Source organism: Callithrix jacchus, chromosome 22 (genome assembly GCF_049354715.1).
Source record: "Callithrix jacchus isolate 240 chromosome 22, calJac240_pri, whole genome shotgun sequence".
NCBI classification, from domain to species: domain Eukaryota; kingdom Metazoa; phylum Chordata; class Mammalia; order Primates; family Cebidae; genus Callithrix; species Callithrix jacchus.
The window spans coordinates 27,383,703-27,409,312 of NC_133523.1; the positions used below are offsets into that span (position 1 = coordinate 27,383,703).

Genomic DNA, 25,610 nt, shown 5'->3' on the forward strand with positions numbered 1-25,610 from the left:
TTCTTCTTTTTTTTTGGGAGAAAATGAAATATGTCCTGGCTCTTTGGATACTGAACTTTTTTTCTCATTATTTGGTTTTAAATGATTAAGTAAATTTCATTAAATAACTGTAAACATTCCAAAGAGTCCTGCATACATATCGTATTTCACATCATTGTAACTTAGATGCAAAATATTAAAATGTAAATGACTCAATAGAAAAATGATGGAAACAAATGCATGACTTTTATTACACTTTTGGAAAAGTTGCTTAAATATTTCTTCCTTCTTAGCAAAAATCTATGATGAGTTAAAAGAAAAAAATGTTTTAAGACACTGTAAAAAAACAATTCTTAAGAATAAAGCAACAGACCTTGGGAAACAGTTCTTTTTTTTTTTTTTTCTAATTTTATCTGTTCAACTTCATGAATATATGTTGGCAGTGGTCCACTCATTAATCTGATTATTTTAAAGTAAGCTATATAAGCATGAATATAATTTTTGTAATTTTAAAACATTAGTTAGAACAATATTGCTACCCAAGTACATAATAGAGGTCTAAATTTAGGTATCATGCATTATGAAATTTGAACCAACAGTTCTTCTTTTCCCTCTTAAGAAATATTGCAGTCTGTAGTAAGAATTGTCTGGGAAACATTTGGTATTTTATTTTAGTCCCTATCACAAATTTCCATGTGATTGTTCTATATTAATCATGAAAAGTGACATGAGATTCCTTTTCCATAATAAATAGCAGGTAATGTAATAATAACAAATCATAACACTAATGAAAAAATTATATTTTTCCCCAACTTAGAGAAGAGTTCCAACAATAGGTAGGATAAAATAAAATCAATATTTTGACAGTGCTCTATTACGTCTGGCTCATTAATTTGGAGACAACGTCTCTGTTCAATCCCAAATCACAAAGTGTCAACAAATAGTAGTTTTAACATCTACTCTCATTCCAATGCATTTAATGCTTTGCAAGTTATTTTTAGCGGAAAATGATTTTTTGATTCTGCAGATGTATAGAGATTGCATTGTGTAGGTTTTTGTCTCGGGGAACAATGAAAAACTTTTGCCGTTGCAATTTGTATTCAAGAGATAGTTCATTCCAAATTCCAGTTCAGCACAATCCTATATAGTTTTTTCTGTATATTTACATATATGAATATATGTGTGTGTATACACCCTTAAAGGCCATGTTCATTCCTGTTCGTTAATTTTATGCGAAGTTTTTCTTAGCTGCTGCTTCTCCTAGAAGCATCTACAGTTTCTGATTTCTGAGTACCGATTGTCAGTTGATTAAGGTCAATGCTGGCACTTATTCAGGCTCTTATTGACTGGGGCCACGTGATAGATGTGATTGATTGGCTTTAGACACAGGATTGCTAATTTCCCATTGTAACGGTCCTTTCCACCTAACCCATCCCTCCTCACCCCGAGTTCTTCATAGAGTATTTAAGAATGATCCACCCCTGCCCCCCACCACCCCTCAGGTGCTGTGCTATTACATTAAGGCAGAATTTCATCTCTCACTTGTGCAAAAACAATATGTGTATCACTGTCTTCCTTTGTTTCCCAGGGATCACAAAAGCCTGGGATTTAGAATAGCAGATAATAACATACAGTGCATATTATTGATGCTGCTTTAATTGTCTTATTGACAACTCACTTGAACTTGGAGAAGCATGCTAATATTTATCATCCTGTGAACTCATGTGCATTTTCTCTACTCAAGCCGTAATTACAGAAGAATTTCAGAACTCAGATGTCTGCCTGCCGCACTGCCTCACCTTCCCTGCGTTGGGACAAGGCTTCCAGACCGCTGCATCATCAGCTGTCTTTGCTTCTTTCCCCTTAAGCTTTTAGCACCCTCTGGATGCTTTTCCCTCTAGGGCAGATCTGGCTAATTAACTTGTTGACCAGCTCCTGGCCAGGAAAGGGGGTGGCGATGTGATCCACCTGAGCAGTTGCAAGGAGGGCAGCAATTGGGTTGCCCAGTGGTTTTAAAATTTTTTCCAAGAGGCAGCTGTTTCATAGCTTTAGGGAAATACCAGTGGAGCACATTAGAAAGATTTAGAATAGGCTGAAGCTAGAATTGAGGACATCATCCTGGCTGGGAGACAAAAGTCCATTTAAGGAGGGTTTTGATATGCTCAAGTCAATGGCTGGAGCTATCACCATCTAACTCATGTCCACCTAGCTGTCCCCATCTGCCACCCGTACTGCCCCATCTACCAGGCACAGCCTTACTGGTCTGCTTTCAGACACGCAGGCTCCATCCCACTTGAGGGCCATGACACAGCTGTTTCCTCTGCCTGGGACCCTCTCATCCTCACCCTTCACCTGGCTACCCCAGCTCAGTGCTCAGGTCCCACTCAAGCGGCACATCTTCAGGGAGGCCATTCCCATTGTGTTCTATCCTATCCCGGCTGCCTGCTGTCTTGTCCTTTTTTGTTTTCCACACAATGCTTATCTTTATTGACTTTATTGATTGTTTGCACGCTTACCCATCTCCTTCCCTCCACAGGGCTGGACTCCCCAAAGCCAGGGCCCCCCAACAGTCTCCCGAGGTCTCTACCCCCAGCACCCAGAGCAGCAACTTGCAAATGGCAGCCCATGACTAAATATGTTTTGCAAGAATGCTACTTTCCTACAAAAAATATAAATTTAGGAGTGTGTCCTGGACCCTTTGAGAACAATGACATGTCATGAAACAGACTGTCCCATGACGCATCCTTTGTTCCATTGTTAGAGATGGAAGTCACAGCTGTGACTCTCTCCCAATCCACCACGAGGTCGCCGTGATAGAAGTGCAGAAAGAAGGTTGTCTCTCTATTGAAAATATATTCGTGTTATTGCCATGTTGTTCGCTCTTTATAGGAGCAAGGGCTTAATCAAGGGTGCATGTTATGATAGGGACTGGATGAACCAAGGGTGTTTCTTCTGGCTTGGCTTTTGACCTCAGAGGCCACCCATGCCACTTGGTCTGAGGTTGACCATGCAGTCCCTGCTGCAGGCCTCTCTCCCTTGCCATCAGTACGTAGGGCACGGAGCGCTGGAGTCAGGTTCTTTGTCGCTGCTGAGAGCCAGCTGTGTGGGGCCCTGATTAACACAGATAAAGTTGTTAGTCGCTCTGCATTCTTGTCTTTGGCAGTGCTTGATGGGGGTCCCTGGGCAGAGGCATCGTGGAGACGGGAGAAGATGCCGCCCTGGCCCCCTGATTAGTGAGCCGCTCATCTGACTGATGAGTGAGGTGGAGTAACCCCACTGGCTTCAACAAGACACTCGAATCACAGAGGATGATTGCAGAAGGGGAAAAGTACTTTAAACCTATGTCACACCCTGTTGCCCCAGTGACTCCCGTCTTGGGGGGCTTACGGTGCTTGTGCAACTTGAAGGACCCGTTTCCCGAGAGTGTTGGGATTGTATCTTTCTCCCCACACGTCAGCAGCACACGAGAATTCCTGCAGAAAAATAAAAGATGGAATCTGGGAGGAAACGAAGTCTCGATTTTCTCCTGTCTGTCTCATAGAACCCTTCTTCGGCATCAAATGTCTTCCTTTTATCAATATTATTTCCTTACTCTATGACTTAAATAGAAATATCCTTTCGCCGTGTACATATTTTGTCCTCAAGTAGATTGCAAGCTCCTTGGGGGCAGAATTGTTCTTTTTCTTCTCATAGTGTGCCAGTGCCTTGCCAGGTCACACTGCCCCCGTCCCCACCCCATGAGAGGTCTGGCATCTGGGGGGAGGGCGATTTGGGATGGGTGAGGAAAGTAATAAAACCTTAATGAGTACCAGAAGTGAATGAAGAGTGTGGGTCTTTGGAAAAGATTTAGAATAATCTCCTGTTGAATTGTTCATGATTTATAGACCTCTTGGGCTAAAGACAATTTGCTATCTAGCTGGTTGCCAAGGCTAGCTTTTTTCTTTTCAATTCAATGTGTAAAAAGTTGACTTATTTTTTATTATTATTTTTAAAATAAGGACCCTAAGACTCTACTAGGGAGATTTGAAACTATTATTCAAAGCCAGAACATTTTGGGAGTGAAATTCTCATCATGAATGAGTTCCTTGATACAGCAACTAAGAATCCCTCGGCATTGTGATTGCTGGTGATGACCTAATGTTACTTGCCTCTGATGAAGGAAGGGAGTCCCACATCCCCCAGAAGGCTGGATGGAACTGGGTTCTTCCAGCTTTCCAGTGGGGTTTGGGCATTGCCTCACGGGTGTCTGCCTTCCCACCTTTCTTCCCCAACGTGTTCAAGTCTCCAGTTTCCTGTTCCACTGTGAACTGGAATACCAGCTGTTTGATGGTGTGAATGAAAATAAGATATGTAGTCAAGGGCACCTCCAGTGTGCCCCCATTGCAGGCCCAGTGATGGTTCATAGTCAAACACGGGGAGGCAGAAGTCCCAGTTCCTGGCCTTTGCTTGGTGACTCACTTGGGCACTTTATTACCTCGGTGGGATCTGTTTCCCCATTTGCAACACAGGCGAGGTGTGCAAGAGATGAAGGGTAGACTGAAGAATCATTAGTGATGCTTGTCAGGCCCCAACTGGAGAGGCAGCTTTTCAGGGGTGCTATTGTCTACAGACTCCACACTGGTCCAGGTAACCCTTCCCAGTTCTTCTCTGATGGGTTACACCTCAAACCTGGAGGCATAGTTAAATATTCACAGCCGGGCATGGTGAATCGTGCTTGTAATCCCAGCACTTTGGGAAGTGGGAAGATGGCTTGAGCCTAGGATTGGAGCCAGGAGTTCAAGACCAGCCTGGGCAACATCGCAAGAGTACATCTCTACAAAAAAAATTAAAAAAATTAGCTGGTGTGGTGGAACACACCTACAGTCCCAGCTACTCAGGAGACTGAGGCGTGAGGATGGCTTGAACTCAGGAGGTTGAGGCTGTGGTGAGCCATGATCAAGACACTGCACTCCAGTCTGCGTGACAGGCGCCGTCTTACTCTCAACATTAGCAAACCTTATTGATTGCCTATTTGGCTTTCTCCAGATTGTCCCATTTAGTGACATTTTACCAAATCAGAGAGTATTTCACACCACAATCACAGAGTCAACTGTAGACCCTTATCTCCCGAGACCCTGTGACCTTACGGTGCAGACGGCAGCATCAGGAAGCTTGACTCGGTAACAGAAGTCCTCATAAATCGTTTCTTTGACTTCAACCCACTGAGAGGGTTTTCTGCAACCCCACGGGTCAAAGCTGCACAGAATCGATGTGGCCCTGTTCGTGAAAGAGCCACATGTGGCACGTTCACTGAATCTCTGTTTGAATGTTTGAATTCAAACCAGTAGAAAGTAGCAGAAGACCACAGGAAATGACTATGATTCCTCAACAGCCTCATGTGTGATTTTAAGAACTTGTGGCTTCAAAGATTTCTTTCCTTTTTCCTTTCTTTCTCCCTCCCTCCTTCCTTCCTTCCTTCCTTCCTTCCTTCCTTCCTTCCTTCCTTCTTTCTTTCAAGACAGAGTCTTTCTCTGTCACCCATGCTGGAGTGCTGTGGCACAATCATGGCTCACTGTAACCTCCACCTCCTGGGTCCAAGTGATTCTCGTGTGTCAGCCTCCCAAGGAGCTGGGATTACAAATACCTGCCACCATGCCCGGCTAATTATTTTATTTTATTTTTTGTATTTTTAGTAGAGATGGAGTTTCACTGTGTTGGCCAGGTTGGTCTCGAACTTCCGGTCTCAAGTAATCCGACAGTCCCCACCTCCCAAAGTGCTGAGATTACAGGGGTGAGCCACTGTGCCAGCCAGAATCTTCAGATTTCTATCTGGTGAGGTTGGGGAGGTATTCTTGAAAGGTACAGCTGCAGTGAGCATGTGTGATTGAAAAGAGACTCTGAACCTTTCGTCTTATAAACTGCCCATCCCACATGAGTTAGAAATACTTTTCATGACTCCCTAATGGAGCCATGGGACAAAATGTTATTAATACAGTTTCAGGTATGTCTGGCTTTTGACCTTGGCCAGCAGCGGTTCTGAAGAGTGATTATTTCTGATGCCTACTAGATTTCATCTTTTAACAAGGAACATCCTTGAGTGTGTCTACTCCTTCCTTCTGTTTTTTTTAGCACCCCTCCCCCAAAAGTTGGGTAACATTAAGGAGGAAGGACAAGTCACTGCCATGTGCAGATTTCATATCAAATGCACAAACTCCGCTTGCTGCCAAACGGGGGTTTAACCTTCCCCAGATCTTTGGTTGTGCATAATTAATGCATTGTTCCGTATTTGGCTTTTGTGCCTTTCATACAGATTTCATCTTAAAGGATGCTTCTGGGTTCTGTGCTCACAAAAGCACACTCTGCGGATTTCATGACTTTTGCTTTTGGGTTTTGAGGAGACCCTTGCTTGAGTTTTCCTAAAGAAGATGATCTGTGTGGATACAATACTCAATGTCTTTTAAATTTTTCAGCAACTATTTATCCAGTGCCTAGCACTGTGCTTCCAAAGCGTTGGAAATGAATGGCGGCAATATAGTTACTATTACTAATATTAATATTAGACAGGAAGAGGAGGAGGAGGAGGGGAGGATGATGAGGATATTTTAACATGCCACTGAGGCATGAAGTTTACAGGTAACTTCCCCTGCATTATTTTTTTTCTGAATCTTCAGCAGTCCTGTGAGGTGGGATCATCAGTCTGATTTTCAAAACTAAATACCTGGGGCTCAGAGCACCAAATGACTTACCAAAAACCACCTGCAAAAAAGATCGCTTGAGCCTGGGAGTTCAAGGCTGCAGTGAGCCCTGATTGCACCACTGCACTCCTACTTGGGTGACAGAGCAAGACCCTGTCCCCAAACAAAAACCAAACAAAGCAACACAAAAGACCCACATGCTGGGCAAGTGGCTGAGTTCAGGTGGAAATCCCCTACCCTGCCCTGTAGAACCTCTCCTTCCCACCGTGCTGTGTTGCTGCAGCCAAGCTGTTGCCCTTTTGGGGAACAGAGGTGGAGGACCAGAGGGCGCCTTCATGAAGCCACCAGGCTCTAGTGGAAAAGCGTCGAGCCGAGGGAAACCTGCAAACCCAGTTCCCATTCATGCCCACTGTCGAGAATGCTTTGGGGGGGCATCCTCTACATGGTTTCTTCCTGGGAAAAGGCAGCACTCCCTCAGTCTGCCCTCTTGCCAAGTAGAGGAGTTGTAAGAACATGTTTTCTATTGATTTTTAAAAGCAATTCAGGACCCAACTGGTAATAATCGGTGTGACCTGTGCTGTTCTCCAGGCAGTCACAAGCAGCTCAGAGCCTTGTTGTGTGACTCTGATGTTTGGGATGTGCATTCTTTGAAGATTACTTCTAAAGCAAGGCGTCCAAATCCTTAATTCACGATTCTGTCTATTCCTGTGGTGTTTACATTCCACCATGGCAGAAGATCACTGTGAAGAAGAAAGATGAAAATGCACTTTTAAAAAGGGCTTTTCTTGTGTGGGCCTCCTTCAAAGACCCTAACCCTTTCCCCTCTTGTTGACGCCGAGGTCTGTGTTTCATCTACAGGGAACATATATATTAATGGATGATTTAAAGGTTTGTCACACTGTGGTGACACATGCAGGCTGAGCTCTCGGGGCACTGAGCTGCGTGGAGTAAGTGCTGGTGTGATTTCGGGTGTTGGGGCAGGTCTCTCTGGCATCGTCTGTCTGTCAAAGGGCTCTCGTGTATTTTGCTAGGAAGCGCTTTCTGCCCTTTTGCTGAAGTCGGGTCCGCAAGGGTCTTGGGGAAAGTGGCTGGTGAAGCAGATTGATTTGGCCGGTAAGCAGAGCAGGACCTTGCTAGGGCTGGTCATAAAGAGAGGGACGAGTCTTCTACTTAGAGAAGTCATTGAGCTTTGGAGTCTGAGAGCTGAGTAATGTGCAGACACAGGGACTGGGAAGACCCTTTGATTCTCTAAACAGCAAGACAACTATGATTTCTCTCCTGTCTCTACCACTCCTTCCATATGATTCAAAAGGCACTATAAAAGCATAACATATACAAGGACCAAGTTAGTTCTGATTTTTCCAATGATGTCTGTTTTGATGCCTCTTTTGTTTGTTTGTTTGAGAGGGGCAGATATCAAGTGTCAAATACTTTAAAAATAGAATTCCTTTTTAATAAAAGTGGTATTATTGCTTCCTCATTTTTAAGGAGTTTTCAAAGCACCTATAGCCTGTGGAAGATGTTACACAGCGTTTAGGTTTGTGGTCGCTGTAAACTTGAGACTCATGACCCGATCTACAAAGAACATGTGGGGGTCTGTCTACTTCCCTCTGTCCCTGCAGTCAGCAACACTGTGGATACTCAGGATTCCCTATCATCAGCGGGGAATAAGCCACAAGGCCACCTGATCACAGAGCACTCCCTGGGTGCCCTTGAGTATCTGCGTTCAGATGGGTGTGGTTCTACATAAGACCGTGTGTCTGCATTTTCTGGGGCCAATCAGAAACCATTTCTGATGCTGTTTGGGCCACCCATCAAGTACATGAACGTGAACAATGATGAAATGATGGTTCGCAGGTGGAACCCAAGATGCCCTCTCAATTCCTATAAGGTTGGTTGGTGTAATGGCCTTAGGAAAAGAGCCAGGTTTTTGCATTGGTCAGAGCACTGAGTTTTTCTATAATGTGTTGAAGGGGGAGCAGGAGCTCACCAGTCTTCCTGCTGATGGTCCCCAGGACCCTTTAAAAACAGCCTCCTTAGCATGTTGCTGCCTGTTCAAGGCATCATGTTGCCTTGAAATTGAAAAAAAAAATTAAATAGTGAATTCTTCCACTTGTTTTAATTTTTTTTTATTTCCATAGGTTTTTGGGAAACAGATGGTGTTTGGTTACATGAGTAGCAGTGATTTGTGAGGGTTTGGCACACCCATCTCCTGAGAGGTATACACTGCACCCAATTTATAGTCTTTTATTCCCCTTTAGTCTCCAAAGTCCACTGTGTCATTCTTATGCATTTGCATTCTCATAGTTTAGCTCCCACTGAGGAGTGAGAACATACGATGTTTGATTTTTCCATTCCTGATTTACTTCACTTAGAATAATAGTCTCCAATCCCATCCAGGTTGCTGTGAATGCCATTAATTCATTCTTTTTTGTGGCCATGTAGTATTCCATTGTGTATATATATACACTAAAGAGCTTTTGCACAGCAAAAAGGCCAACAGAGGAAACAGAAAACCCACAGAGTGGGAGAAAATCCTCACAATCTATACATGTGACAGAGGACTAATATCCAGAATCTGCAACAAACTCAAACAAATTAGCAAGAAAAAAAAAATCCCCTAAAAAAGTGGGCTAAGGACATGAATAAAAGATTCTCAAAAGAAGATATACAAATGGCCAACAAACTTATGAAAAAATGCTCAACATCACTAAGGATCAGCGAAATGCAAATCCAAACCACAGTGCAACACCACCTTACTCCTGCCAGAATGGCCATGATCAAAAAATCTTCACTTTTACAAATATCTTCTATTCTCTTTAAGGAATGCTCCCTAAAATTCTTGTTGGCTCTGGCTGGCTGTGGCTGGGGACCACGTTCCCTAGTGTCACCAGGGGGATCCGCTGCCTCAGGGGGAGCTGAAGAAACCTCTGGAGGGTGGAAGGCTGGGGTGTGTACCTTGAGATCAGGTGAGAGGCCTTATCCTTCACCTCCTTCAAGTCAACAGCATTCCTAGTGATAAGAATGGACTCTGGGTGTCTTATTGTGTTTTCTGCCCATCCGTATGCCATAGCCCGAAAGACATGTGCCTACCTTTTTTTTTTCCTTTTGAGTGAGTAGTCATGGCCATTAGACACCTGTGCCTGGGCCCATCAGCAATCCAGAATAAAGGAACCCCCAAAATGGGAATCTTTGCCTGCATAATGGAGTGGCTAAGGTGTCAAGCTGGGTTGGAGACCAAGATTAGATCCACAGCCTAATTCTCGGTAGATTCTCCGTCAGATCCCAGATAGATGAGCTTGGTAGCTCTAAAGAGTTTTTTGTACCTCCATAGGAATGGCAGAAGGGACAGATTCCTCACTGTAGGAATATTTAGGGCTTGTCTTATTATTTTAAAAAGTGGCTGTGATTCTCATAAAACAAATTCAATTTTACCTTCATTTATTTTGTGGGGCTTTAAAGAAGGTAGAGAGTATTTTGAAATGCTGCTGATGATGGTGATGGTGATGGTGATGTGCAGTAGCAAGGTGAGAGGATTTGGAATCAGTTTCTGAAGCACACACCCACAGTGCGCATTCCCGTTGGAACCATCACCCTTTAGGCAAATCTCTCCCCTTGGAAGCTTTCAGATCATCAGCCTCCTTACATAGGAAGACCCTCCGAGTCAAATGTGGAGAGGAATCCTAGCTGGTGTTTCCAGAGGGCAGTGTGAATGATAAATACTGTTCATATTCAGAAGGAAAAATTGATTTTAAAAATATGCCTTTGATTCACTAATCTCTGACATTGAGACATTTTTTGAAGTCTGTTGCTATAATTAGAATTCTATAAGCCATTTCATGTCTCTATCAAAATTTTAAGAGACATAGAAAATTTAAGGTTTTTTTTTGGCTTACAATTCATCATATCAACGCGAGTCTTATTGCAGTTTGGGCTTCAGTGTGGAGCAATATTTCGGGGCCAGGGACACGCGTTCTCTCATCAGGGCTGTGTTGACAGCAGCTTCTCTGCTGCCCAACAATGCACAGCTTGGATTTTAAGAATTGCTCGTGAATTGTGTTTCTGTGTTGTTTTGATTTGTTTTTCCCAGCTGAAATGTGGGGCTGGAGGCAGGAGACTGTGTCATTCAGAATCTGTGTGCCTGCTTCCCCACCCATGGGCTGTGTCTGTGTGTGCCCCGGCTGGGTGGGTGGACGGGGAGGGGTCTCGGGGAGGCTTGGTTGCTGGGGACATGTGGGGTGGCACCGACAGTACCAGCCGGGCTCAGGTGAGTCACGGCTGTGCTTCGAGATGGGTAATTGGTGGCATGTGGTCTGTGAGCCATGTGTGAGAGCCCTTCCTTAGTCACAGGGAAGGGAACAAGCGTCGCAAATAAAAGCCTCATCAGATTAGTGAGTCAGAAAAGACGCTAATCCCAACCCGATGCTTCATTTCTACTTTTTTTTTCCTCCTTCCAAAAGCAGAAGCTGTTCCTGTTCTTTAAGGAAAAAAAAATTAGAATCAGTTTTCTAAAAGACCGATTTAACCACAATCAAAAGTGGTGGGGGGGTGCGGGCCGTGTCACTATTGCAGTATGACGATTAGCATGAAGATGAGTTGCACTTTAGCCGGGCTGAAACTTGTTCCTAACAGAATGTTAAATACTTAGTGAAAAGAAAGATTATGTCTATCTAGTTACACCATTCCTTGATATATGCTCCATGTCAGAATGCCATTGTCTCCTGGGTAAAGACGGAGAGTTCAAATACCCACTATCTCTCCCCTGGTGCTCCGAATGCTCTTCTTTGAAGTTTTTATAATCCATCTGTCATCTTCTAGCAAGGAGGGCACATGTTCTGTACCACTCAATTACAGAATTCTCCTTTGCCAGCTCCAATGAGACAGGAAAGAATGTTATGAGTGGTTGAGAGAAACTGTCAGATATACTAAATTCCTAGGATTCATATGCACGGTGTTTTTCCAGGGTAGAAACACAACCCGCCTTATTGTTCAAGTGCATTAGGGATACATTTGGCATTGGGGTAGAGAACCTTTGATTTTTTTTTTTAACTCTCTTCCAGAGAGTTATCTTCAATTTGATTGTTCTTGTTTGAAAAAAGAAAATCATCCAAACCTCCTCTGGAATGTGGACCCTTCAATGTGAACTGAAAATGTGACATTTGTTTTAGCCAACTAGGAGTCGGTAGCCCAACTGTGCAGAGATTGGGAAGTAGCAAAGTGCTTTTGTTTCTGTGGTTTCACTTTAGCGAAATAGGATTTTTACTTGGGCTTGATAGAAGATGGTGACTAGATAAATCCTGATCCCCACAGAAATAATTTTCAGCATCAGATGAGCTGAAAGCCTGAACATTAAATGTTCTGCCATCTGGCGAAATCTGAAAAAGTTAACACTGGGCTGAAAAGTCTTTAAAATGGGTTATTTTATTTAAAGGCAATCTACCTTGGAGTGGTTAGTGTTTCTCGATATCATGTTAACTTCTCACTCATTGAGTCACGGGTGGTTAAATTCGTTGTCTTATGTGAAATGAGTTTGATGATCTCGGCTTAGCCTCTAGTGGGTATTAATTCACATTATGAAATATCCCAGAATAATTTAGCACCGTGTGGCATAATTTGCATTTTTACTCAAGATAGGGGCAATGATAGCATCTCTGGATCTATTCTCCCCCACCTTTTTTTTCTTCGTTCAAAAGAGGATGGCTCTCGTTTGTGGCTTTCAGGGTGATTGTTGGTGGGGTTTGCTCTTATTAATTTTGTGGGAACATACGGCTTTAGAGCTTGGGGTGGTGAGAAGAGGAAATTTTAGCTTGGGTGCTAAAACCCAACAGGAAATATTTGCAGGGAGGTAGTTGCAGCTGAGATGGGCTGGGATTTCGTGACCCTGCAATTGCTGACATCTCCTACATGCATGTAAATTTCACACAGAAGCACATGCATGAGCCTAAAGAACATGGAATCGGGTGGATGCATTCAGTTTGGGGGACCACACGTGTCCCTCAATTTGTAAAAAGCATCCTTTTCCTTTACAAAGCAGGAAGGTTTTCCAGAAATACAGGATACGATTACAGTAATTAATTTAGTGAAACTTCTTAAATCTGATCCTCTGTTCAAACCGATAATGCCAGGATGGGGTGGCTCGATGTCATTAATTGAAATCTGGAGACAATAAAAAAAAATGTCTTTCTGCAACTTCAATACAGCAGTCTGGAATGGTCGGGTCAGGCTGTGAACCAATTTTCTTCTCATTACTTTTGATTTTGGAGTCAATACAAATTTCATCAGTGATTGTAGGGTGCAGGTCTTCGTCTGCGTAGACCCTGTCATGGGAGAATATGTGCGCTTGGTTTAAAGATTTACGGAGAAGTGGTGCTGGTTACTCAGGAAAGAGAGGAAGGAAATGCTGAAGCCAACAGCCTCCTTGGAAACTGCTCTGGTGCTCAGGGGTGATTAGCATGGAGAGGCGTTGGAGTGGGGGGAGAGCGCTGGACCCCAGGAGGCCTCTGCATCTGCAGACCACTGGGGGCAGCTGGCGGCAGCCTCTGTGACTCCCTTGCTCTTCCTTCCAGACCCGTGCCTTTAGCCCAAGTTTCTCTCTCCTTTTTTCTTTTCTCTCCCATGTCCCCTAAATTTACAGCTGTGGAGAGAGTCCTTCTGCAGCACACAGAATTTAAGGCCGCACAGAAACTTAAGGGTAGAAAAAAAGAAAAAAGAGGAGACTCAACTTTATAAGGAGTTGGTGAAATTCTGAAAGCATCCTGGGCAAAAAGTCTTTTGTGTGGAAACAGAGATGCAAGACATCTTAGGCGATTCCTCATTTTTCCTGCGTGCAATTTGCATCTGTGCAAGTCATGGGATCGGCCCATCCATCATTAGGTATTGGCCTAATTGGACATTTTTTACGAGCCCAGTTTGCTATTTATGTTAAAAGCAATTCGCAGAAATGCCCTTTCTTCATGATTCGGTATTGGCAATAGAGACGTATGTTTAATCACATTTTCCATGAGTAATTATCTAATTCACATGATTACCAATATAAAACAGGGAAATAGAACAGGGGCTTAACTCAGTCCTGCTTGGGCAGTGACACGGGTGCCCAGAAAGGCCAGAGTGAGGGCGAGTGGCGGCTGGTTCTGTTTCCTTCTGTCGTATCGTGGAGATTTTTATTAGCAACAGGAGCTCCCTGAAGCCGGGCCTGTGGAAGAGAGAGGCTATTTGGGATTCTGTTATAATGCAGTTTGAGGTTCAGTCTGTCTGCTTGGGTTCTTAACGTTTGGGGCTGTCCTTTTTGAAGATTTCCGGGAGACGGAGGTCACATTTTTTATTCATGTTGAAAAATATTCATTTATCAGTATTGGTGCAACTGTAAACAAGTGATAAACTGACAACATTTACAACAGTAAAACTGACAGCATTTACTTTAATTTTCTGTCATTTTGGTAATTATATCAATCAAGATCCAAAACTAAAATGATATTTTAGCATGCAGTAAGAAATGAGGAATTCAGATCTTAAAAGACCATTACAATTAGCTTTGAGATGTTCGCCGTTTTACCATAATTGTTTCATATAGCTTATATGTCTTCATTTACAGCCGAATATTCTGTTGATCTTTTATAAACAAAGTAGCACCCATCTGCTCCTTGAGACACTCCTGGCGCCTATTCATTGCAGAAATAATACATGTCCTAATGACTTCCACATATTTTGAAATCTCCCTTTTGAAATTGGTCTTGGCAGATTATTTGCAGGTACTTGAGTTGCATCTGTTTGCAATTTTGCAAATGCGGAAGACTTTAATGTTCAGCGCTGCAAGAGGGCTATTTTAATCCTCAGATAACATTGGCTGTCATCAAAAGCCACATTTATCTCTTCGAAGGTGGGGCAAATGTTTAATGTTAAAAGACAGTAAAAGGTCAAGGCCAAGTCTGGGGTCTGAATATTTTCCTTTCATACGCCATGCCTTTTGGAAACTCTCTCTTGCATTTCTTTTTATTTAAGTTTTAGCTTAATAACCACTGCCAAGAGGATGTTTTGCTGATAAAATGAAAGATCAGGAAGAGAGTAAATCAGAAATAATAGTGAACTCCAGGCTCCTGGGCTCATTACCACCATGTGGCTAGCAGCTGACCAGCTTTGGGTTGACTCTGTTTACAGGGAAGAACTAAACAGCGCGGTGTTGGAGAATACTGGGGCCTTGAATGCTGTTGCTGGTCCACCACGCAGGAGGGGCTGAAGCTCTGGGAGGGCAGGTGGTCACCAAAGGCCAGCATACTGTCAGTGACAGTGAGCTGATGCTGCTCCGGGGCGGACCCCTTGCATCCAGAAGAGCTGCTCACTGTAAGAGTCTGCATGGGAATTTGTTTCCTCTTTGTTCAAACTCTGAAGCCCAGATCACTGAAGTTAAGTGAAGGTCCTTTCCTATCGCTGTCTTTGACCTGGTCAACCTTGAGCACACAGAGCAAGCTATCTTGTCACTAGGGTTTTTGGACTCTACAGAACTAGGGCAGCGGACAGGTTGTTACCGGCTTCCTTTCTGATGCCTCCTCTTTGGTCCTCATGGGAGTCTGTGTGTGCCATGTGGAGCTATCCTGAGCCGTTGGTTCTCCACTGGCTGCCATTTTGGCCATGATCCTTACATCTGAGAATAAGGTGTTAGCCCATTTTGTGTTTAAATGGAAGTAGTTAGCCATGGAGACTCACTGGTGGCTGCAAATATGCTAACCATGATGGTGTTGATACAGGACCTACAAAACCAGTTCACCTCCAGGCCACTTCCAACGACGCTGGTGACAGAAGGGCTGAAATTTTGGCCGGGTGCAGAGGTTCATGCCTGTAATCCCAGCACTCTGGGAGGCTGAGGCAGGTGGATCATGAGGTCAAAAGATTGAGACCATCCTGGCCAACATGGTGAAAGCTGAAACTAGCTGAAACTAGCTCCATCCTCCTCTTCAACCTGAGAACAAGTAGGAGCTTCACAGAAAACCAGGCACAGCCCAGGATCTTGAGGTTTAACCTAAGAAAGGCCTGCTTACATCCTCGGGTGTTTCTGTGTATTTTTCCCGCAAAAAAAATGTTGATCATATAGTTGTATAATGTATAGTTGTTTCCTGTCTCATATAGTTGAAAATGCCTCTGGCATAGAAAGGGAAAGTACCTTAACTGTGTTATCAAAGAGTACTTTATCACCATTCCTCATCAGAGAGCACCTTGGTCATCTCTACTGGCTGGTACCGTTTCATAGATGAATGTTTGACAAATGTGTATATTTGTCTGATTAGTTCTTTAGTACATAAGTCCCATGTAGTCATCAAAAATTTTTATTTATTTTTATTTTTTAATTTTTGAGATAGAGTCTGGCTCTGTCCCCCAGGCTGGAGTGCAGTGGCATGACCTCAGCTCACTGCAACCTCTGCCTCCTAGGTTCAAGCAATTCTCCTGCCTCCTAGGTTCAAGCAATTCTCCTGCCTCAGCCTCCCGAGGAGCTGGAATTATAGGTGTGCACTACCACACCTGGCAAATTTTTATATTTTTAGTAGAGACAGGGTTTCATCATGGTGTCCAGGCTGGTCTCGAGCTCCTGATCTCAAGTGATCCACCTGCCTTGGCCTCCCAAAGTGCTGGGATTACAGGCATGAGCCACTGTGCCCAGCAAAAAAAAAATTAATTTTTTATTATTGCATTCAAATAAGTACAGCATTAAAAATATAATAAATTTCGGCCGGGTGCAGAGGTTCATGCCTGTAATCCCAGCACTCTGGGAGGCCGAGGCAGGTGGATCATGAGGTCAAAAGATTGAGACCATCCTGGCCAACATGGTGAAACCCCATCTCTATAAAAAAAAATATAAAAATTAGCTGGGCATGGTGGCTTGCACATGTAATCCAAGCTACTCGGGAGGCTGAGGCAGGAGAATTGCTTGAACCCGGGAGGCAGAGGTTGCAGTGAGCTCAGGTGATGCCACTGCACTCCAGCCTGGAGACAGAGCAAGACTCCTCTCTCTGAGGTTAAATCTAAGAGAAGCTTGTAGCAACTCAGCCCCTCCTTTTTCATTTTGTTTGCAGTTGTGGGTGGGGAGAGGGTAGTGATTTTACACAGAACAGGAACTGGCATCCAAGGTTTTTGCTTTTTCTGCGTCATTTATATTCTGATGCTTTCATGTATGGGTGATTACACTTTAAAGAGAAAAGACCTCACACTCTTCTGATGATCAAAATTTCACATTACCAAAGGGATACATTGGGGAGCAGGGATGAATGCCATCTTTTCCTTACAGAAAAAAAATGCAGCAGCAGGTCCTGAGATGAACTAGGGCCGTGGTCCTGGTACAACAGCATGGGGGTCACCAGGGAGCTTGTTAGAAATGCAGATCCCAAGCCCCACCCCAGACCCATCTAATCAGAAACTCTGTGAGTGGGGCCTAGCAGTTTGTATTTTAACAAGCCCTCTAGGTAAGTCTGATGCATACCGAGGTCTAAGAACCACTGCTATTGGGGCTATAAAATGGCAATGGCTTTTCCAAGGCTAGAAACCGAATCCCATCCTCCAGAACTTTCCGTCGTCATCATCTGTCGTCTTGGTGTCCCAGAGGCCATGCTACAAGCCTATAGACCCATCCTGTAAGCCTAGTTGTTTGTTTAAAATGTGAAAGAACAGATAGGTGGACATTGGGTGCTTCTTTCTTTTTTTTTTTCTCTTTCTTTCTTTTTTTTGAGACAGACTCTTGCTCTGTCGCCCAGGCTGGAGTGCAGTGGTGCGATCTTCGCTCACCTCCTGGGTTCAGCAATTCTGTTGTCTCAGCTTCCCCTGTAGCTGGGAATGCAGGCACCCACCACCATGCCTGGCTAATTTTTTTGTATTTTTAGTAGAGATGAAGTTTCACCATGTTGGCCAGGCTGGTCTCGAACTCCTGACTTCAAGTGATTCACCTGCCTTGGCCTCCCAAAGTGCTGGGATTACAGGCATGAGCCACCGTGCCTGGGCATTAGATGCTTCTCTCTTCTGTCTTTTTTAGAGATTATTTATTGGGCTTTCTTTTTTTTTTACAAGTTTACTGCTTGATCATTAAGATCTTGAAAAATGTAGAGGTGACTCTGATGTCTAAAGTGTATTTATTTTAGACTTGAATTCAGGTCAGTGTAAAATGTCCGTTCATTGACTTTTGAATCCTGCTTCTTGTGGGGCATGAGGTGTTTCCTTGTTCAGGTTGGGGAACGTTACAGCAGTTGTTCCTGTCCAGGAAATATCTACAATTTGTGGAGTCATTAGAGTCGTCTTTTTAAGAGTTTGCTGGGTAGGAGAAGAGGATTCCCCTACTCACTGCAGAGCTTCTGCCGGAGTGTTTCTGGGCAGAAGCCACAGCTGTGTGAGTGTAGTGAGATGCTGCGAAGAAGGGTTGGTGGTTCAAGCCCAAGGCCAGCCTCTGTTGCACGTTGGCCATTGGCAATTGTCAGGTAGAGCTTTCTTGGCAGTGAGACTCTTGGTGAGTTCAGGATGGAGTCAGAAGGAAATTCGTTGGCCACCCGCTGTGCTGCCACTGAGAATCCTTCTTTAGGTTGGGAAGTGACAGGGTGATGGCTTTCTGCTAGGAAGTTATGACCCAGGCATCAGCTATGGCCACCATACTTGATAGAGTCTAGCAAACCTGCAGAGGCTTCAGCCCCCGGAGCAGGAGGAACAAGCACAGGCAGATGCGTGGGCATGGTCTTCATTGGCCTTCATACCCCCAAACCTAGTCCTGCTCCTAGAAGTAAGGAGACCAAGACCTTCATGCTTCACACCCCCTGGCCCACCCCATTGACTCCACAGGCTCAGCTGCACCTGTTGAGCTCTCTGCAAATGTGGCTCCCACTGTGTGAGAGTATTCTGTGTGATACCTAGATTATTGGGTACTTAAAGACCTACTAGAAAAATATAACTAGCACATTATAGCTGTGAGTTTTGCAGTTGCTATTGCTTAAGATGAGGCTAAGTTATAAAAAGGAAAAAAAAAAGAGTAGATGTAGTGGCTTATGCCTGTATGTGCTATCGTTCAGCTCTTTGGGAGGCTGAGGTGGGAGGACAGCTTGAGCCCAGAAGTTTGAGACCAATCTGGGAACCATAACAAGACCTTGTCTCTCAAAACATTTAAAAATTAGCCAGATGTGGTGGTGCATACCTGTAATCCCAGCTACTCAGGAGGCTAAGGTGGGAGGATCATTTGAGCCCAAGAGTTCAAAGCTCCAGTGAGCTATGATCACACCACCACACTCCAGCCTGGGCAACCGAGAGGTACCCTGTCAAAAAAAGAAAAAAGTGAGCTGATTTAAAGTTAACTTTTAGAAAGAATATTAAGTAAATAAAGGTCTGGATGGCACAAAGTTATGGCGGGAACCGTGAAGAAGGGCTGTGGATGGCTGAGTTGTGGAGCAGGGTGAGAGTGGCCAGTGTTTCCTGAACCTCCCTTGACATTCCCTGGGGAGGGCTTCTGCACCTGGCAGAAGCATGGCTGGCCCGTCCTGGTGAGTATTTTATTGAGAGGATTCCCACCCTGCTTCACATCTCAGGTTGCTGGTGGGCGCACTTCTGCGTCTCATTGGCAATGCAATTACTGGCACCATGGGAGGTCTGCAGGTTCAAAGCTAGTGATGAGAAATCTAGTTCACCCCTTTCAGAAATACGGGTTTGGTTTAGGTGGCGATGGTGATGTTTCATCAAAGAAAAACTCCACCAACCCGTAAAAGACAAATAAGAACACAGAGCCCAGTGCTCCTCCATCAGCAGGAGCCCCGGGGTGAGCGGCTGAGCCTGCCTGGCTGGTCTCCTCATCATTCTCTCTTCCTCCTTTTCCATAGTGTCTGCCCAGGACATAGGTCCTCCAGGTGCAGGTGGGAAGAGACAGTCGTAGAGCTGTGCCACTGTGATTCCCTGAGACATCCACATGACAGAAGCACTTGTGCCTTGTAACTTTGGGCTGATGCATGGGTTGATGCATGGGGCTTGCGCTGATTCAGAGGCCACGTTCCTTGGTTTCTGGCAGCAGGCTTTGCTCCTGCATTTCAAGGCTGTGGGTTCTGGGGACTGACAGAGGGGCAGCAAGGCAGCCTTGTGCTTCCTGAACTCAGCTATGCTGCTGCCCTGTGTGTGCTGCCCCAGGAGGGAGGGCTCATCCATGGTTGTGATGAGATGCAACATGGACTTGTCTTGCTGGTGTTCGTGGAGTGCTGTGGCATCCTCAAGCTCTTGGTTGCCAGATGCTCAGAGGGATCTGGGTCATTGGTGGAGAGTGCGGGGCAACAGTGTCACCTCCCTACAGTGGTGGGGACGTAGGGAGACCTCACCCTCAGGCAGGGACTGCCCGACTCTGCCGTACTCACATTGCCTCCTTGTTTGTGTCCCAGTGGCTGGCGGGGACTGGTTGCCTTAATATTTGGGATTTTCTGAGGACACCTCCAAGGAGGATGAGATAAAATTTCTGCCCTCATGAAATCTGCAGCATAAATGGAGAGCCAAGGCGAACTCTCCTAGCAATGATCTGTGCAAGGCGGGGGTCCTAGGGCACCAAGACTGTCAGGTGTGGGTGGTCAGGGATGGGAAGTTTTGGGGGACAGAGAACTCCACAGCATGGGCAGGCATGAGGGAGGATGTCCTGATGTCCCCTAGGCTGGCAAAGGCAGTGAGCCCGAAGGAGGAGGTGGGAGGGCTGGCTGGTGGGGGCAGCATGCTGCGGCTCCTCTGTGAGACCCCAGGATGTAGCACAGCACACAGCAAACAGCACATGCTCAATAAATATTTGTTAAACTGAACTGACTGGGACCAGAGCTTTGGCTCCTTCTGTGGATGCCAGGGCTGGTCTCTAGCATAATGATTTTGGAAAGCATTTACTGGGTCCCTGCCCTGTCTTGGATTCTGGAACCCAGAGCCCTGCAGAAGCCACGCTTCGGTGCCATCACCCGTGGAGCTGGCGACAGAACCCACTGGGACCAGATTCCCTGGCACCTCCCAGGGACCATCATTCCGACCAGCTCCTTTTATTAACTCAGTGTTGAAGGAGCTGCCCATTGCTGAGGAGGGATGGAAATTAAAAATAGCGGGTTGTGCACGTCTGTGAAAGTGACAATGTAAAGGTGACGCTACTGTGAAGGGCGGTATCATTCGCAACTTGGCTTTCCCAATCTTCTGTGCCTTTTGGCCTTTTTTGAATCACTGCTCCACTCAGCGCCAAGTCAAAAATTCATTTACACAAATCAGATTTTCAGCTACTCATTCTGCTGCAAGAAGTTGCGTGCGTGTGCGCGCGTGCGTGTGTGTATTTCATACATTTATGGGTTAAAATCAGACCCCGTGTTTCCATTGTTTTCTAATTCGAAGTTGAAAGCTTTTCCCTGAATCTCTCCTGATGCATCTTTCTAGAAAGAAACTCCCAGGCTAGGCTAGGCTAGGTTGAAATTTAAACACACACACACACACACACACACACACACACACACACACTCTCTCTCTCTCTCTCTCTCTCTCTCTCTTTCTCTCTCTCTCTCTCTCTCTCTCTCTCTCTCTCTCTCTCTCTCTCTCTCTCTCTCTCTCTCTCTCTCTCTCTCTTACTTCAGACTACACTGAAAAGCTGCAAGAGAAAATAAGAAATCCAGCAACAGGAAAGGAACTTTCAGTTTTCACTTCCAAGTTTGGCAGCCTGGTGAACTTGAAAGGTTAGCTATGAATAAGCATAATCAGATCTTTCTTTTTGTCCATATTTAATTCAAATGAGACAGCTCTGTGTTGACTTCTAATACAGAAAGGCCACCCACCATGGTGGCGCTCCCAGCCAATGGAGCCGGCTGGTGAAAGCTTTCTTAAATGGTGCTAATCAGCCCGGAGAGGCCTGCCCTCTATCCCCATCAGTATTCTATAATTCAGATGTGCTGATAACCTGAAATTGAATGTGTCAGGGTGCAGACATGTGAAGGGAAGAGGGAACACCAGGCTAGAGGAGCCGGGTGGCTGGGAGACAATGCTGGGGGGAAGGGGTTTCACACCCTCCCAGATCCCCCCAGACCCCCCTCTGCAGTTGTGCCTCTGTGTGTGTCTGTGTGTGAGTGTATTCTTGTGCACGCATGTGGGTGTGTGATTGTTCAGGGCCAGAGACAAAATGGAAGGTTTCAAGTTCTGAAATATTTATAGGAAAGCTTTGGATTTTGTATATGTTAAATGAATCAACAGACGTTTTGGCTGCTAAGGGGTGAATGGTAATTCACGATTAATTTTTTTTTTTTATTGAAGCCAAGGCTATTTTAAAACCTTTCTCCCACTTTCTCATATAAGAGACAGACAGACACACATACCCACCCCAGTCTAGTGAGCACGTCTCACAGGGAAGTTTAACAAAAGAGTCGCTATTGTCACTGTCCCAGCCGGCAGCAGTGCAGCTGAGGGTCAGTTGCTATTTCTATTTTAAACCTTGATTTTTGCAAAGTTTGTCTTTTGACTGTTCTCATTCTAATCAGGCTTAGTTAGGGGATCCGCTCCAAGCTCCACACCAGGCTGTGAGGACAGAGAAAGATAAACCGGGGGGATTAAACAAAAAGTTCGGCTCTGTCAATAGTCGTGTGTGTGTGTGTGTGTGTGTGTGTGTGTGTGTGTGTGAGAGAGAGAGAGAGAGAGGGAGAGAGAGAGAGATATTCATTGGCCACCACTGATCTAGCAGCCATTTGTTTAATTTCAAAGAAAGTGCAGTTTGTTACAGAGCTCTGCCTTCCACGAGCTGCTGCTTTTGACTTTGCATGTGATTTGTTGCGTGTGCTAAACTCTTCAGTCTCCTTCTTGTGCCCCCTGACTTCATGTCCCTTGAAGACAGGGGAACGGTAGCTCCAGCCCCAGTCATGTCTTCAGTCCCTCGGTCCAGCCCAAATATTTCCCAGATGCTCTGCCAGCCTCTGCTGCTGCCAGGAGCCCAGCCCTTTTCAACTTTGCTAGTTGATGTCTTGATCAGCATAGATGCTGCCTGGTTTCTGCACCTTCCCCCACGTGCCCTTCCAGCCTCCCACTCCTACAGGTCAGGAGGGAGTTTTCCTTCTACAGATCTCTCTTTGTCAGAGCATCTGTCACTCCATGCTGGTTTAGAGACATCTGCACATCTCCTGTCTGTCCTACTGTGGGGTACATTCCTTAAGTGCTGAGTATGTTTGAGGCACCTTATCCACCTGTACTTCCCTCCGCATAGAGCTGGGCAGGCGCTGGGGAGATGCACTCAGGAAGGGGCTGGATGGCGTGTGGTCCCTGCTCAGGGTTTGCCATATTTAGAGGAAAGGGCAGTGAGGGAAGACAGGCTGGGACTGGGCAGGATAGTGGAAATATACAAGTTGCCCTTTTTCATCATGGTTCCAGCTGGTGTCACCTTGTCATCTCCCACTCAGTCCAGGGTTGTTGTAGGGACACAGGTCTGCCCTGCCAATCAAGTGAGCACTCTTTTCTTCAGAGCTTGTAGATTTTTTTCCTAAGAGACTGCTCTGTCAAATGGTAAGAAGGTCACAGTATTTTTTTCTTATTTTTTGAGAGATAGGGCTTTGGTCTGTCATCTAGGCTGGAGTGTAATGGTGTGATCATGGTTCACTGCAGCGTCAATCTCCTGGGCTCATGAGATCCTCTTGCCTCAGCCTCCCACATAGCTATAACTACAGGCACATACCAATATGGCTGGCTAAATGTTTTTAGAGACAGGGTCTTGCTCTGTTGCCCAGCCTGGAGTGCAGTGTCACAATCATAGCTCACTGCAGCCTTGAACTTGTTGACTCAAGGGATCCTCCCATCTCAGCCTCCTGAGTAACAGACTACAGCTACAAGCCACTATGCCTGGCTAAGTTTTAAATTTTTTGTTGAGACAGCGTCTTGCTATGTTGCCCAGGTTGGTCTTGAACTCTTGGGCTCTAGTGGTCCTCCCGCATCAGCCTCCTAAGGTGCTGGGATTATAGGTGTGAGCCACCGCCCGTCCAAGGTAGCTTCTCATCTCCATCCCCATCACGGTCAGAATGATTGGCACCATGTGGCCTGTCATCCAGAAAGACCAAGAATTCTTCCCTGTGGTTTGGGCCCAGTGGTGGCTTCCCCAAGGGAACGGTTGGCATGTGTTTAATTATTCATTGGTGTTCTCGTCTGTATCTCCTTGATTGTTTTGTCTTTCCCTAAAAATATTTATTTGAAATTCTGTGATCAAAGACTGAAGAACAAAATAGAGCAGGATATTAAAATGAATTTTTTTAAGGAGGTTGGAATGTCAAGATCATTTTTATTAGAAAAGTTTACAAGATGAAGCCACGAATTATTTACGTAAACTTCATATATCAAGCATAATACTCCCAACTGTGCTTCTGGTGAGTGATATTGGCTGGCAGAACTTGGATTTAAAATACCTTCTACTTAAGGCAGGAAGAATGCGTTTTAATTAAAATTAACGGATTTTTTTCTTGATCATATTTTAACACACACACACGCACTCACACACATCTGTGTTCAGAATTGATAAAGAAAGAACTCTGGTTAAATAATCCACTTTTGTCTGACAACGGAATCTGTTACAGAGGTGCAAATATGCAGAAAGCTATTTGGAAATGCATCCTAGTAGTTGTCAGGTTTTATTATGCAGGAAGGTGTCATGTTTGTTACGAAGCTGAGTGCAGATGGCAGAGTGGAAGAAATGGATCACTAATTTTAACAATGATTAATGAACAGAGATAGAAAATGAATTACATTGGACTATCGGAGGCAAGAAATATTTTTGTGAAAATTTTGACTCATCTGCTGTGCTGTTCTCTGCAAATTATTTTCAGAAATTCTATATGTTGTCAACAGTTGACTGCATTTTCCATTACTGTCTATTTCTGTTCTTAAGTACTTTTGTGTTATTAGAGATACATAATTTCAAAATACCAATACATTCCTGATTACTTAGAGAAAATATATGTAACAGTGTGACTGTTCCATAGACACTAGCCATAAAAGTCCTGTTTTATAATAATCTTTCATTCTTCCTCATTTTATCACTACATTAGGAATGTTTGATAAAAAGAAAAGGGGGGGTACGCTTCTAGCACAAGCAGAATAAAGGAAAAACAGAGCGAAGGTAGCAGTAAAAATGTGGTCTGGTGGCTTATTGTGGTGTTGAGTTGCCACTAATCCTGTCCATCTTTGCATCTCCTGCCTGGCATCTTGGGAGGCAGGGGCCAACTCCTTCTCTGGCGTTAGCCTCTGCTGTTCATGTCCTCTGTGGGTGCGGCTCCAGGCATCTCCCGACTCCCTGTCTGCCTTCAGACACAGGGAGTACTACCAGTTCTTGAAGTTGTTCCAGTGATTTTTTCCTCTGTTGGACCCTTTCTTACTCTAGTTCTTTCTCTCTGCTCCAATGACCCTAGTACTGATAGTGAGTCTTCACAGTGCTTTGTGAGTCTAGTTTTCTTCTTCAGCCTATCAGTAATTGAGAGAGAGAGAGAGAGAGAGAGAGAGAGAGAGAGAGAGAGAGAGAGAGAGAGTGTGTGAGAGAGAGAGAGAGAGAAAGAGAGAGAGAGAGAGAGAGAGAGTGTGTGTGTGTGTGTGTGTGTGTGTGAGAGAGAGAGAGAGAGAGAGAGAGAGAGAGAGAGATTCGCAAATGAATACAGCTTATTTGTTTATGATCCCCGTTCCTGGCAGGAACATATATAAACACCTATATGATCTCTCATATGGAAAAAATGGATAGTGATTTTCTTGTCTTCCATCTTCCTCCCCCCACCTCCCTCCCTTTCTCTCCCCCTCTCATCCTTCCCTCCCGCCAAAGATATTAACCATATTAAATACATTGACTTCAGGGCTTCTCATTTTCCGGAGATCCTTTGCAATGGAGAAATGATCTACTAGTGTTTAGATCCTTCATGGTAATTGGTAGACACTTAATTTCACTCATCAGGACCCACTTTAGTGGTGACATGGGTACATTTCATCGATAGTAAATTTCAG

The 25,610-nt window shown here is 44.7% G+C and overlaps 1 protein-coding gene across 39 annotated transcripts in view; it reads left to right on the forward strand.

Moving 5' to 3' along the window:
• The window catches only part of ZNF536 (zinc finger protein 536), a 492,436-nt gene that overhangs the window by 18,782 nt on the left and 448,044 nt on the right, over positions 1 to 25,610 (forward strand). For 7 of the 39 annotated variants that reach the window (XM_078359569.1, XM_054249957.2, XM_054249956.2 and 4 more), the window contains exon 1: positions 1 to 14,990. This exon is cut by the window's left edge and continues 14,116 nt beyond it. The exons of the other annotated variants lie outside the window; for them this stretch is intronic. Coding sequence is in view for 4 of the 7 variants with exons in the window: in XM_054249957.2 (XP_054105932.2) it covers positions 14,852 to 14,990 (139 nt within the window). In the remaining 3 variants the exon portion in view is untranslated. The remainder of the gene's footprint in view (positions 14,991 to 25,610) is intronic. 39 annotated transcript variants of the gene reach the window in all.